Source organism: Notolabrus celidotus, chromosome 15 (assembly GCF_009762535.1).
Source record: "Notolabrus celidotus isolate fNotCel1 chromosome 15, fNotCel1.pri, whole genome shotgun sequence".
In the NCBI taxonomy this organism is placed as follows: Eukaryota; Metazoa; Chordata; class Actinopteri; order Labriformes; family Labridae; genus Notolabrus; species Notolabrus celidotus.
The window spans coordinates 23,198,203-23,214,278 of NC_048286.1; the positions used below are offsets into that span (position 1 = coordinate 23,198,203).

General features: G+C 40.9%; 1 protein-coding gene across 1 annotated transcript; it reads right to left on the minus strand.

Moving 5' to 3' along the window:
• Positions 1 to 2,833: 2,833 nt before the first annotated feature.
• On the minus strand, positions 2,834 to 11,385 carry lrrc8da (leucine rich repeat containing 8 VRAC subunit Da). The gene is made up of 2 exons (XM_034703105.1): positions 11,038 to 11,385; positions 2,834 to 6,761 (listed from the first exon to the last, which is right to left on the minus strand). Coding segments are annotated over exons 1-2 (2,559 nt in total). The 5' UTR covers positions 11,039 to 11,385; the 3' UTR covers positions 2,834 to 4,203.
• Positions 11,386 to 16,076: the final 4,691 nt, after the last annotated feature.

Genomic DNA, 16,076 nt, shown 5'->3' on the forward strand with positions numbered 1-16,076 from the left:
ACAAGATTTCCTCAAGTCCCAGTAGTTCTGGGGCCATGGGACAGTCACTGATACAGACACAACTGAGTCCAGACAATAGTGTGAGAACAGACTGGCCTTTGTGTCTGTTTCTTTAAATGAACAACTGTCCTTCTGCCCCCAGTCCTTTTGGGTTCTCACATACCTCTGAAGTCATTTGGTTTTGTTGATGTGTTAAATCTGTAATTGCAAATGTTAGCAGAGGAGATTATTGTATAAGATGATCGAATTGAGGTGGCCCTGCAACATGACCTGTAATTAATTACATAATTTGCTTTTGCACAGCACAAAATACATTGATGGTTAACTAAACATGAAAAACAACGCATTATTTTTGATAAGTAGATCAGGCAACTTATAATACAAACCTTGTGTTAACCCTTGTTTAACAGACAGCAACAATGATTTCGAATCTATTATAAACAATGAGGATAAACTTATCTCATATGCTTGGATTTAACAACAGCTGCATCAAAATGAGCAACAGTTTAAGCTTCTGTCCTTCAAAACAAAGATGGGGGATCTCAAGACCAGGTACATCATGCTGTGCATTCTCAGACACGTTTGGTCACTCATAATAGCACTGCACTGCCTTCAATTTGACTGCAGAACAGAGGGCTACATACATGCATAACACACATGACCTCTGTGACATGGTAAAGAGAAACAGAGAAGGTATTGTTCAACAATCAACTGGACTCCCTCACACAAACAATGTTTGTGGTTTTCAGAGGATCATCAAGTTCCTGACTCGTATACTGTGTAACTAAATGTAATTGTAATTTTGGCGAAGACCTCCTCTATAGGATTATATGGATGGATGAACATAAGACATCTATCTTTATCATAATCACATTAGATGTCTGGTGACAGAGATTATGGATTATGTTACGAAAGCATTATAAATTAGAAGAAAAGAGGACAAAAGGTACAGCTTCTTTAAAATCAGTGAACTGGATAACACACGTGGACTATGGACTGGTATGGACTGGTCAGGTTTAAACATCTTTGTAATGTTTTCTCCTAGACTAAGCAGGTTATGACTATCCTGGTTCCCATGAATTTACTGAGGTCACTTTGACCTCGTTCAATCTGTCTCCTCACAGCACTGACAAAAACATGTTGGTCATATTTGTTGGTCTTATATTGATGCCTTAGGTGGACATGATTATTGTTATTGTTATCATTGAGGCATTAAATCTTTATTCAGAGGATAGGGCAGCAGATATGGGATAGAGTAGGAAACCAGGAGGAGGGTGTAGAGAATGAAATGAAGCAAAGGGCTGTAGGTTGGAATCAAACCCATACGTCCTACTTTGAGGACTACTGCCTTTGTACATGGGGCCCGCAATTAAACCTCTCAGCCAAACCTGCACCTGAAAAATTACTTTCTGACTGGAAACTAGGGATCTTATAAAGACAATTATCTTTGAGAAGGAGCTGTAGTTGTGCAAAGATAATGAACTACAACCTTGATTATAAAACACAAGTACTATTATGATAACTCTCTCCATTGTTATAGTCGATGAGTCAGAGATGATAATGTTAATGATTTATTTGACCTGATGAGTTCATGCTATGGCAAGTTAAAAGGTGCTTTTCTATATCCACATTTCCATTCTGTTTAGTGCATGAGAGAATGGTTCATTATTTTCCAAGGTCCAAGGATGCATTTTGCAGAATATAAGCCAGCCTGCTTTTTTGGTACTTGTTCCAATTAAATACAAATATTGTGTGCAAAGAAGTGACTTTGTGAGGGCAGTGTTTAAAATAATAAAAAGTATGGAAATGTGTCTGTAAATCAGTCCAGTGGTAGGGATATAAGGTGGATAAGGTGGACGAGCTAATTCAGCACCAGAGGGAATACTGGCAGAGTAGAGTAGTATTATGCTAACAGAGCTAACACCGGACACGAATGCTACATTGGAAGGATTTCTCCTGCTGTGGGTGGACAGGATACAGGAGAGCAAGACTGAAAAAACTACTGAAGAAGGTCAGCTCAGTCCTGGACCCTGTGGAGGTGGTGGCTGACAGGAGAATTATCGCCAAGCTGTCGTCTCTGATGGACTTTTTTTTCTATATGAAGAGTTAATTTGCAAAAACAGTTGACTTCCTTTTGAAAATCTAAATGTTTCAAAAAACATTTTTTTTCTATTGCTAGCTTTTGGTATTTTCAATCAACTGAGGTTGGTGGCTTTGACTAAGTCAAAATGACTTTACTAATCAGAGGTATCTTGAAAATGTAGCATTATTAGGAATCTATATCAAAAAGAAATATGTCTTTTGAACATTTATAAAAACAGAGTTATCTGTTTTTGCAAATGAACTCTTCATATATATTCTTGTTGAAATTCTTGTACTGTACACCTTTTTGTTTTCTGCTGTAACTCCATGAATTTCCCGTTAGGGGATGAATAAGGGATTATTTTATCTTATCTTATAAGGTAGTCTTATGAAGGGTTCTCAGAAATGAATAATGTGTAAGTGGTGAGGAACATGCATGTAAGATAAATGCAGTTTAAGTTTTTGACAGTGAAAATTACAAAAAGTTAATCTTTGCTTTTTTAATCACAGTAAACAATGATTTGACTTTGTGTGGTTGGAGTTGTTTGATTTCAGATAACGCCTGTCTTAAAAAAAAACTGTCCCAAATTTTAATGCAAATTAAAATTTAAATGTATACGTCTTTTATTAGAATTAAAGCTTAAATGTCAACATTCTGTAAACTCACTTAAATATAACTTAAAAAATGCATTTGCATGTGTCTCATTTGTAGCAGCAGGGTGTGACGTAGGAGCTGAATAATGAAAAGTCATTCATCTAAAATCTTGTTTATTGTGCCATAAAGCAGTGGACTTTGAGCATAGGATCACAGAGGTGTTACAGCAGCTCTCGGGGAAACACACTGTATTCAGACCTACACAGAAATACATTGAAAAGAATGAAGGCAGACATGTTTGTTGTCATTACACGATTCTGACATGTGGAAATAATTAGTTCTACCTGTGATCTGCTCTGTTACACATCTTAAAAAGCATGATTTAAAAAAAAAAGACAGTCAACAGATTTCCCTTTCTTTTATCAGCTCACGTTGTTACTAGGACATGTTATCACCAAGGACATTCAACGATCTCCAAATCATTACGTTTTGTGCATGTGCAAATGATTACTATAGGCCTTAGTATACAATCTCTACAACAAGAAGATAAAGGTTCATTTCTGGTGCTTAGTCTCCACCTGAGCTTTCCAACTCTAAACTCATTCTGTCAGCTACAAGTCAATCAGAAAAGTGAACAGTTACATTATTTCAAGACAAGTTGAAAAACTACCAGGAAGGAAGTGTTTGCATTGTGATGTCTGGTATAACATGTAGACAGTGCTGCATGGATCGTGTCTGTATGAAAAAACTAACATGGAAACATGAAATATTTATTTTTGGCCTTTTGTATGTGAAAGCCCTCACTATAAAAAAATAGCAGCATTTAAGGCAAAAAGATTGTTCCCCGTGGTTACACTTATACCTGAGTACCTAAACAAGAATGAGAACTTCTACATACTGTGTTATTAGTGAAAACAGTTTTGGTCTATAGTGGTGCTATTAAATGTCTACTGTTTTATTACTATGCAAAACTGTTCCCCTAATGGTTGCTGAATAAGATCCTCAGCAACAAGAAAAGCATTCTGAATCTATTTATACGCAAGCATCTATGACATCCTATCAAAATAATCATTAAAACAAGAGATGATCTGATACAAATAGTTCCTTGCCTGTACCGATTCTGATACCTGGACTTGAGTATTGTACTAAGTACCCTTCTGATACAAGTGTGATTGAAAAAATATACATACGATTGTTGGAAAAAAAACACTGACTTGCTAGCTTTAATTACGTTTACATGCTGCTAGCACCGCTCTGTTGTTTGTTTGTTGTTTTCACACCATTATTTACCTTGTTGTACCTTTTTGGAGGCTAGTTGGTTATGGTATCTGATCAGTGCACTGACTGGTATAACTGCACATACTTGATACTGACTTTTAGGCAATATCGGAGGCCGATACCAGCATCGGAAAATTCTGAAATGCATTCATTTTAAAGGATATTACAATAAGAAAAGTCTACTTTTACATCCATTATACAGACTTGTCATGAATCACCAGAGGTGCCAGCCTGGCTGGGTTTTTGTGCTATAAGCCACTAGAAAAGGACGCAGGGGTCTCTTGGCTGATACTCTCCTTCACATCCACAGGAAGTGCATCAAAGAGATGGTCCTCCACAACTAGGCCGCTCCTGCGCAGCATTCTGCAGTTTCCCAGCTGGGCGGGCAGTCTGTCCAGACAGTTCCCTCTGAGCTCCAGCTGAGTGAGCTGCACCAGCTGACCCACAGCCTCTGGCAGCACGGTGAGTGCATTGTTCCCCAGGCACAACACCTTTAGCTTGTTGCATCTGAACAGAGGCTTTGGCAGCACCTCCAACTTGTTGGAGTTGATGGCTAAGTGCTGCAGGTTGTGGAGGAGACCTACATCAGGAGGGAGGATTGTGATGGAGTTGTGGCCCACATCTAGATGACGCAGTTTGGGCAGCGTGAACAAAGCTGGAGGAAGGGACTCAAGTTTATTGTGAGAGAGATGCAGAGCCTCCAGAGACTTGACCTGTCCGATCGATGACGGGATGGTGATGATTTTGTTGTGCCACAGCTTCAGGCACGTCAGTCTCTTCAGGTGCTGGAAGCTGATGATCTCCTCGATGGTTCGGATGTTGTTGGATTTCAGGTCGAGCTCCTGCAGGTTGGTCAAACTGAAAATGGCGTGGGGGATCCTCTCCAGTTCGCAGGTGTGTAGCTCCAGTTCAATGAGACTTGTCATCTTTTTCAGACTGTTGAGTACCAGCAGTTTAGTACCATCATTGTGTACCACTAACTTAATCAGATGTGGTGAGAGCTCTGTGATGTTTGTGGGCATTTTTGTGAGGTTGCTCTTCAAACATAACGTCTTCAAATGCCTCAAATCCCGCATCGACTCCAGACCGATCATTTTGTTGTTCTCTGAGCTCAGGTTGCCGATCAGGTTCAGCTCCCTCAAACTCCTCAGTAAGTACACCCAAGTTGGAATCTCTGCGACATCTGTGAACTTGACGTGAAGGCAGCGGAGATGATCGCGTAGGAAAGCAAACCCGGTTTGCTCCACTTTGGCTGGACAGTGGCAAAGATGCAACTCCTGCAGGCTTGTCATCTGAGAGACTTTTGCAGAGAATCTCACCTCAGGAATCAGCTCCAGTTTCAGCACTTCCAAGTCAGTGAGATCAAACACAGCATTGGGGAGACCAGAGAGCATGAAAAGGTGCAGCTCCTGTTGGTCCTGTACGTTCCGGGTCACCAGCTGCCTCAGTTTTTCAAAGGTCCACTCGTGATTAAGGCTGATCTCCCTCAGCTTGTTTTCACTGACCTCAGACAAGAAGACGCCGAAGCGTTTGGAGTAGAGTTGGTCGTACTGGTCAACCATGTGTAAGAGGAATGCAAAGTCGTTTTTGACATCAGGAATGTCGCTAAAGCTGCTCTCTTCTCTGACTTTCTCAAATGAGTACTCTTTCAAGGGTCGTCGAAACACCCAGAAGAGAGAGTACAAGCAGGCCATCCCGTAGATCAAAATCAACGCCATGTAGCTTATGAGCAGCTTGTTTAGCATGTACGCCATGTTGTGTGTACAGAAGAACTTCCTGTATCCTGTTAGCTGTTTGATGTCTGGTTCACAATCGTGCTTAAAATTGATTTTAGCCAAAAAGGTTGACGTGTAGGACAATATCAGAATGAACTTGACTGTTTTGACGATGGTCTGTGCTACATAAAGCTTGTAGATAAAATCACTGTCCTCCACATGAGCTCGGAATTTCCTCACTTTCTCAAAGAGCGCTTTGGCCTGCTCTCCATCTTTCTTATCTAGGATTGTCATGCTACTGGGGACCTCTGCCATGGGCTTATCTGCAGAGAACTTCACCCCAAGCATGGGTGTGGTTGAATTTGCATTTGTGCCATCATCCTTCCCCTCTAGAGAAACCTGCTTTGGTGCTGAGGGAGTACCGGTTAATCTCTGTTTGTTCTCCTCAGAGTCCTCGCACGCTGTTTCAGACAAAGCCTTTGTTGTCCAGGGAGATTCAAAACATCTGCCCAGAATGGAAACAAAATGCTCGATCTTTGAGCTGGTTTTGGGGTACTTGAACCAGAAGTTGCTGCTGACCATGAGGACGAGGGTGTGGATGAGGGTGAGGTAAGGAAAGTACTTGGAATACCAGGGCAAGGCAACATGGTAACATATTTGGTTGATGAAGACATACTGTTGAAAGTCCAGGTTGGTCCTAACTCCTGTAGGTTGAGGTTGATTGGCGTATTTCTCCGACATTGCAGACGTATGTTGGTGTGTGACGTGGATCTCGTGGACAACCTCGTCCGGCATGTCCTTAGTGATGAGGGGAGCACTGGTCATGACGGGGGCCCCGGAGGCTGTGGATGAGGCCTGTGTAGTCTGCTGAGGGAAGGAGTGTGGTTTTGGTCCTGAGGCCTCCTCTGGGTCCTCCAGACAGGGAAGGCAGGCCACCTGGTCCTTGGTGATCTGCATGGTCATGGCAAATATGGCCAGCATGAGCATAACAAGCCCCAGGTAGTCCATGAAGACGTCCCACCATGGCTTTAGGATGCGGTAAGTCGGCTGGATGTCGTTCAGGGAAGCAACCTCAGCGAGTGTGAACATCACTGCAACAAAGAAAGGAAAGTCGGTTTAAATAAGTCTAGCTACTTTCCAATTCTTGCTTTAGTCTCACTAAAATTCTAGAAAAGGAAAACAGGGAAAAGCAAGAAGAACCCTAAGTACATGCAGGGAGGGATCTTGTCTTTATTCCACACTCATTCATGTGTTAAAATATAATCAAGGCTATGCAGATTTACATGGTTGTTTGTATTTCCTGTTTTTAATTTGTGCATTCTTGTGCAAAACAAACTGATTTCGCTAAAAGCTCCTGTGAGCAACTGTTGGTTTGTGTCTACTTTGGCACCCCCCCTGGACAAAGTAGTAACCCTACATGTTTAAGTTGTTTTCTTGTTTTAAAATCATTTTGGGGGCTCTTTTTTTGCCTTTAATCGATAGGACAGCTGAAGAGAGACAGGAAATGTGGGGAGCAGAGACTGAGGGAGGACATGCAGCAAATGGTCGCGGCAAAGAGTCGAACCCGCAACCTCTGAAACAAGGACTAAAGGCTGATTTATACTTCTGCGTCGCCCTACGCAGCAGGGGCTGACGCGGACATGAGCCCCTCATACTTCTGCGTCGGTGTGTCTGTGTCGCGCAGCAATTCTCCGCCGAAACGCCTGAGGGCAGTGCGGTCTCTCTGATAGCCGGTCGCCTGCTTCCGGTCCCGCTACGATCTCTGTTTACTTTTCCACATCGATTCAGAGCGTGTTATGTTAATCTACAGCTGATACATGTTGCTGTTTATCATACAGACATGATTACATGAAGAATAGAGAGGAGGAGATGAAATACACGGCCGATGTGTGGCCGATGTCCGGGACCCCGGAAGTGCTGTGAATGCGGGAAAGACAAAGCCGTCGAGCGGACCAATCACAGAGCTTGCGGTCCGCGTCGGCTCTACGCGTAGTTACATTTTGGAGGAGGTGCACGTCAGCTACGTGCGTAGGCCTCTGCGTAGGTACGGGAGCTACGCGGACCTACGGCGTAGGTTACGCCGTCGATTCGACGCAGAAGTATAAATCAGCCTTAAGGCCTCTGTATATGGGGCGCGCACAGACTGTTAGGCCACCGGCTCCCCCAAGTTGTGTTTTCTGACAAGATAATTTAATTCTGCTTTCTTTTTTTGACAATCCAATGTATCACTCACTGTAAATATTTGGAAAAGAAAAAAAAGACCCTCTCCAGTGTGATGTGAATCATCTTGTTTGACATCTACTCCCTCACAGTGTTTATAGGGATTCGAAAACTGCACTTAACAAATACTCTCTAGTCTTGTTGTATGTGTTTTTTTTTGCTTTGTAGGTCACCAGTAGGAATCTCTGTACATTTCAGTTAATTTATAGATAATATAAAGCTGCTCACAGGACCTTTAATTGTTATACAAAAGGTTTTTTAGAATGGGAAATCAGTTTGTATTAAAAATTATCTTGATTTACTGTAGTCTAAAAGCGCCCCAAAATACAGAGGCTATAGTCCTCATCCCAGCAGTCCCGGGTTTGACTCCTGGCATCGACCATTTTCTGCATGTCTTCCCCCACTCTCTGCTCCCTACATTTCCTGTCTCTTTCAGCTGTTCTATCCATTACAGACGAAAACGCCCACAAATATATTAGAAAACAACAAAAACAGAATATCTGTGTTTTACTGTTTTTCACATTAAACAAGATCATCTGAAAGCATCATCCTAAAAACTAGCAGTAGATCCCTCTCAATTATTTGCTGCCCAAATTATTTTTGTTTCCAAAGAGCGAATCATCAGGGATTTTTAGGGAACAAAACAGTGAAATTCAAAATTCAAATTGATCTGAGTTTACAGAACACAAAGCTACATAATCAAGAAAAATAAACTCTGGGTGAAATCAAACGCGGTTATACTAAAAGCTCAATCTGTGAGCTGTGGGGGGGTGAATGTGTAACCGCCCTCCACCACTTTATCACTGAGTGCTGCACTCTCCTCTCATTTCTTTTACTGTACAGTCTTATTTCATTCAGTAATGTCTTAATGATGTTAAAACACAGAGCCAGGGTTTAGCTAAATCCAGACTTCTTACAACATGTTATTACTGGAACAGGGCAGAGGCCTTTGATGTTGGGATAAGAAGTCCACTAACTTGTCTGACTCACTAAGGCGTTTGGCACAAATGTGTTTTTTTGTTTTTTTAGGGCCACGCGGGTTTTCATTGAGGCGATGTGGCACTTTCTGCATCTGGTGAGCTGCTTTTATGACATCCCCCTGCGTCCTCTGTTTCCTCCTGCTTGTAAATGAAACAAAAAACTTCAAAAAGATTTCTATAAAGATTTATGTACTTCCATAAATGAATAAATAAATTATCATCTCTCAGCTCTTGCCTTACACTGAAAAGCAATATCTTGGTGACATGTTTTGAATATTTCATACACACCGAGACAGAAGACATGCTGAATCTGGCTGAACTGCACTTGAAAAAGGAACTATTTTATCTTAAATAAGAAAAGTGTAGTTTGAGATTTGTTTTATATTCAACTTAATCCTGTGAAGTATGAATGATATGTTTTATGTAGCAGTTTAAATCCTCTTCAAGTCCCATGTGCCAAAATATAAAAAACATTCATCCTTATTTTCCTTTATCTGTATCTGGAGGCTGAACATGTTCCCACATCATGTTTCGTGTTAGAACGGGAATCAAATTATAAGTAGTGTGTTTGGTGGTGTGTTTGAAATTGTCCTCTAGCTTGAGGGTGACAGTGTGGTGTTTTATTAACATATAACATCATCAACATACAGCTGTGACATATGAAAAATGTAAACAGTAATCAATATTCCTGTTCAAAGGTACTCAAAGGGCTACATTCTTAACGTATAATTGAATTAAATAATGTTTAAAAGCATTATAACTTGTCTACTATTTCCACTGTGAGCTGTATTATTGTATTGCTTTCTGTGCCTATGAGCATAAATATCTCTCAGGTGTTTGTTCTACGTTAGAGTTCTACCAAGTTACCTTGTGTTTTCATCTACTTAAAAGTCACATATTGTTAATTAGGCTTCAAACTATCTGACGTGATCATTGTGCAACAGTGTTTTTGAGAGGGTTACTGTTTAGCTGGTGTTTTTTTCAAAGTGCTAGAACATCAATGTGCTTTCTGACTGAAGACACATTGACAGGTCAAGCGTCCAAATAGCTCAATAAATGACGGCCAAGCTCCACTTTGCTACTTTGGTTTCAGTGTTTTTGTGTCTGATGTTTCAAAATCTGAAAAGTCCTCCAATAATGCTTTTATATCAAACAGTCTGACACCAGTCAGCTAAGCTGGATTTAGAGTGGAGTGGTACACATTACTGGAGGTGTTGCTCCTCCCTGCAGGAGTTTAACTTGCATCATGGGGCTTCTTGATAGCGTTGGTGTTAGATTTCACTTAAAAGGCCCCCTTCAAATCTCATATCTTCAGTTTGTTTATTTTATTTTATCATCCTTACAATACTGATAGCGACGTCTAACTAAATTGTAGGGTATTTCCTGATCATAAATTAGAGCTTTGTTCAGATGTTGGCATGAAGTTGAAGAAATGTTTATGCTCTGCTACAATGACACATTTTATAGTGCTGTTGTTTTTTGTATTATTACTAACCCTTTCCTAGTTTTGAAACATATAGCAGAAAAATAAACAACCAAACAAGTAAAAAGCAATGGAAGGGAGGAGGGGGGGCGCACCTCCTCTGATCTGGATTAAACCTGTGGAGGAACAGGCTGCCCTGAACACATAGATTGCATAAAACCGACTACACCATGTGATAGCAGCATGAGCATCGCATAATTAAGTTAAAGCATGAGTTAAAGATGGCTACCAGACAATTTAATATAAACGAACTACTGCTGGGTCTGCAGGTGAAACATGCTGTCCAGATGGAGAGGAAGAGGGTGGTAGACTAGGGACGACGGAAACATGACATTCGTGTTTATATGTAGGCAGGCGACTCCACCACAAGAGGAAATGAGATAGCTCTAAGGTTGGAAGAAACATCAGACTTTTTTTTCTTCCTCACGTGAAAGGTTCTTGCGCAGTAAGTTGTCTGTTGGCGTATTGGGTCAGGTGACTTGTTGAAACATGTGAAATTGAGAAGCAGCAGCATGTGCCCCAGCGTTAAACATTCACACTAGTCAGCCTAACTAGTTTCTTCTTATCTAAAAATAATTTCTCGGAAGACAGAATTTAAATCAGATTACTAGATGTTGCTGTTGTTTTTATATTAATTTTCATAAACAAGGTTAAATGTGACATAATCAAAGAAAATGTACTTACTGCCTCCTGTTTGGTGTTATCTCAATCCAATTATTTCTTCCACAGCCTGCATGCCACTTTTCGCTCCTCGCTCAGGTGCGCCTCTAACCTAATTTCTCAGCCCCGTTAAACATTACGGTAGTGACGCCTTCGAGTCTAACAAAGCTCCGGACAGCATTTGTTCCTGACAGCTCGGTTTGTCGGCAGCATCCCTCATACCTGGACCCTGGCAGTGGAAGCCGGCTTGCTTGGCCGAGCCTTTACACAGTATGTATAGGCAGAGCTCCTGAACAGCGTATTTCTAAGTAAAGGCAGATCCAATATGGAGCCGCACGGACCGCTGTTGTGGGTGTTATGCGCGCTTCTGATTGGAGGATTCCATTACGGCAACTTCCCGAAGACACCGCCCGCTTGCCGGCTGCTGGCTTATCTGATGCTGCGTTCAAAGAGCATGGGACTTAACTGCTACCAAGAGTCATAGGCAGTCAAAGGAACAGAGTTCACATTATTGAGTGCTTTTCGACCAAGAGTTCCGGGGTCTTTTAACCCCCAGAACTACTTTCCCCTGAACTAAAAGGTTCCTGTTCCCCCAGTGTTGTCTGCGTTTCGACTGGGGCTGAAGTCCCAGGTAGATTGTCCAAATCAGGTCAGTGACATATGGAGAACAAAAACCTTTGAAAAGTACTATCTCCCAAGCAGGGGCTTTTCAGGGGGAGATGAACTACCCCCAAACTAAATTTAGACCCTGGTACACCGGGAGAGACGCATTCACGATGGGCTGAGAGAAGACCACTGTTACAAGCTGCTAAATCAAGAGAATCACAGCTTCTTCTTTTGAAAAGTACACACACATACAAAAAAGATAGAACAAATAAAAACTAATGAAAGAAAGAGAAATGACTCACAGATGTGTGTGATGTTACTGTGGACGGCGGACGGAATAAAAACACTGCGGTTAATCTACCAATCAGACACGTTCAGCATTGCAGGCCCTGCCCCCCAAAAGTCCCAGGACCTTTGAAAAGTACTACACCCCTAGCAGGGGCTTTTTAGGGGGGAGATTATCTACCCCTGAACTAAATTTAGACCCTGGGTCCACCGGTCGAAACGCACCTAGTTCCAGTGTAAAGTTCCTGCGGTCGAAAAACACCGTTGACTTTTACGTTGGTGGCATAGGACCAGTGTAGAGGCGGACCATTAGTGAACACTTTGGCCTTTACTTTTTTTATTTGAAACTAGAAATAATTATCTAACAATTATTGGCCTAACATTCAATTCTGTAAGATATGCTTAATTAAATAACTGTTGCTAGACTACAGACCTAATACAGTTTAAGATCCTCATATTAACATAGCTTACAAAGCAATCCATCAAGCACCCCCTTATATCTCCGACCTGCTCCACCCTTACATTCCCAGTAGACCCTGCAGTGTGCCTCGTGTCAGGCTTAAAACTAAAGGTGACCTTGCATTTGAGCATGTGGATCCATCTCGCTGGAACAGTCTTCAGCCCCAAGTGCACTGTGCTGATTCGACTGAGACTTTTAAAAAGCAGCTTCAGACACATTTGTTTGTGATGGTTTCGACCTTCTGTTGTAATTTGATGTCCTTTTGTCTGCTTTCTTTATTACCTTATTTATTGCTCATTGTATTGTCTTGTCGACATTGATTCTATGTAAAGCACTTTGTGACTATGTCTATGAAAGGCGCTATACTGAATAGAGTTTACTTACTTACATTATAGGTCACACAATTGGGGCCATATTTACCCTGGTAATACAAAGAAGGTTTTATTAGAGATTAGTATGTCATCAAGAAGACACAATAATTGTCCTGTTATAAACATTTATGTACTGTGTGGATTTAGTGTCTTACTAAACTAAACCGCCTGACTTCCTGTATTCCGATGACACCTGAATGCATCACTGACTTCCCTCTCTTTGTTTCGGTCTTAGACGCAACAGAATGCCTCATGGTGCTGAAATGACTTTTGCTGACTAGTTAAGATTACTCACATGTGGCTTTTTTACAGTCTCCAATTGTTTGATATGCTGTATTATGTTGGCAACTGCATCTATCTATCTATCTATCTATCTATCTATCTATCTATCTATCTATCTATCTATCTATCTATCTATCTATCTATCTATCTATCTATCTATCTATCTAATATTTTCTTCCCTTATGTTATTCCATCTTATAGTACTGTAGTATTGACAAACTCAACAGTCAATAGGACCCTGGGTGCTGAAGTCATGCATCATTTCCAGCTCTGTCTGGATTTGGTTGATGATGCACCGGGTGGAGGAAGTGTCTCCTCAGTTGCAACCCATACAGGTTTCAACCGGTCCTGGGCTGCTGGCTGTTGGCACTCTGTTCTCCCTCACGCTACCCTTGTACTTTGAGAGAGAGGGGGGAAAAAAAAGAAAGAAAGAAAGAAAGAAAGAAAGAAAGAAAGCAGCCAGTAAGGTGTGGAGTGTGATAGCGTGTCTGCTCACAAGATCAGATGTGGAGGTAGTGTGTGTTATAATACACTGACAATAGGTTTTTTCAATGAGTTATTAACATGCCCCACAGAAAACAGGTTAGCAGTGAAAAGGTGAAATGTATGTTCAAATGTTGGCTTACAGTTGAGTAAGTCTGTCTTGTTATGGCTGGGTGTATGGTGCACTCAAAGCCCTGGGTTATCTGAAGAAGACATGTGAAAGATTAGAGGATGTAGACACACTTTACTTTCTGACTGGGTCACATGATTTCTTTCTTCTTCTCTCAGCGATTCCTCTCACGATTTGTTACCAAGATTCTACAACACATTTTGTAGGATGCAAGTCAGATGGTTAAAAAAACATACATTATATTACATGTTTAAATAAAACAACAATGTGAACTCTTTTTGGAGACACATCATAGATATATAACATAGTTGGAGAGAATACAACAGGTCTAAGATCAAGTCTTCTTTCTTCCATATACTTTATTTTTTCAACATCATTTTCATGAATGTGGCTGAAGAACTTAAAGATTTATCACCAAACCAAAAAGACTAGAACAACACAATACACACACAAAAAGACAACAAGTGAATGGGTATGGGGACCAATGGGAACAAGTGAATAAACAGGTTTGTTCTTTATTTTGCATGTACTGTGGATACATGGTTACATACAAATACATTAACACACATGCAAAAGTACATACATAAACTCATTTTACAGGATTTACATAGACCTTCTCACCTCCCATAGATGATGCAACATCCAGACAGGTATGCTGATGTCAGACCTGCTGAGAAAAAAAAATGCCAGGGGGCAAAAGAACTTTGTAACGAAGTTTCCATGTTGTATGGCGACTCTTTGAGTGGAGCGAGAAGATGCTTTAAGGGTTTGATCTGATGTCACACTGGGTGGTAGTGGTTGGTTGGACAGCATGGGGTTTCCTGTCTGTGGGGGCCAACAGCTGAGGACCCCCAGATACCCCTGGCAACCAGCTCATAGTGTTAAAAACATGCTCAATGAGGCGCAAAATATTCAGCGTGGACCTCCCTGTTTTAATTAGTAAAGAATCCACTGTCTCACAGTCACAAATATTAGCTGCAAACCAGATACATGCATGTGAGGTCTACGTGGAAGAAGTGAAAAACACACTATCAGTTCCATGTTGGTCAAATCCACAAAGCAGCAACATACCCAAACAAACCTGTTTCCATGGTGATTAATGTCCTATAAGAACGGTAAATCTGGCGCTCTCACACATGGGGGGTTTGGAAATTCAGGGTTAGGTAATTTTTTTGTGTGAAGTGTATCAGATTACAAACACGGCATGAGAAGTGTGCACACATGCTGTTTGCTCATGTGTCTATCTTTTGTTATAGCTCAGCACAACATTAATGAAGAATGACGACGTGTCGAGACCCAGTGTTGCAGTCAGGAATCCATGTATAAAAAGCCACGAGACAATGAAACAGTCAGAACTGTGTGTGCTTGTATTTGCTTGTGTTTGCCTTTGCTTGGGACGAAGACAAAAAACTGAGAACACGTGCCTTATTTTCTTTTGCTCTGATACCTGCATGCTGGTCTCTGCTTGTTCTCATCATTGTCTAGTGTACCTTGTGATATCTGTCTTACTTGTAACTGTTTATGCAAGCGTGATTCCCACAGGCTCAGTCAGTCCAGCTGGTTTTGGTGTCAGAAGAAACTAATACATTAAAGATACTTGAACAGGTCTCAGGGAGACCTTCAGACAAAAGACAGTCGTGAAACTGTGGCATAAGGATAAACTAGGTCACATGTTTTCTCAACAAATTCTCTTATCAGTAGCAGTAAATAAAAACACATCTGGCAGTAGCTTACTATCAGGGCTGTTTATCAATAAGTGAAGATAAACTATTCACATCATGAGCTGATGACACGGTACGTTAAATTGGATTAGTCTGCACAGCAAAAACGATTTTGTTCTATTATTTTTTAATTTGTATATGCCCAGGAATTAAGCACAAACCAATATCACACATTTTATCATGTACTATAGCCTAATTTGCAATGCTGTCCCTAGATAGGCGTACAAAATCCTCAAAAATCATCTGCAAATACCTGAGACACCGTGCAAAACAAACTATATAATATAACAGATGTAAAAAAAACACCATCATAAAATAAATACAGGGAATTCGGAAAGATAAAATCACACAGGACATGACCAATGGCTCTTCAAAAATAGTTTCAGTTTGTTTTAAAAATGATCCTAGCCAGAGTCCACTCCAATATAGTATTAATGGTGAACAAGCTTACTATTCAAACCCTTGTGAATTCAGAAGAAAATAAATATGTCCAACCACTGAGGGAGAAATAGGTATTGAATGATCATAACATGAAAACAGATCTCTGTTATTATCATCACTGCTGGACGCAGGCAAGCTGAGCATTTTCTGAACCTGCCACACTCTGTTTATTTAGCTCCACCTGCTGTTGTCTTAAAGCATACAACATTTTTCAACTTTTAGGTCACTCATTTTGTTGATCAAGAAGATTTCTAGGAAATGTGCAAGTTTATATAAAAGAAATG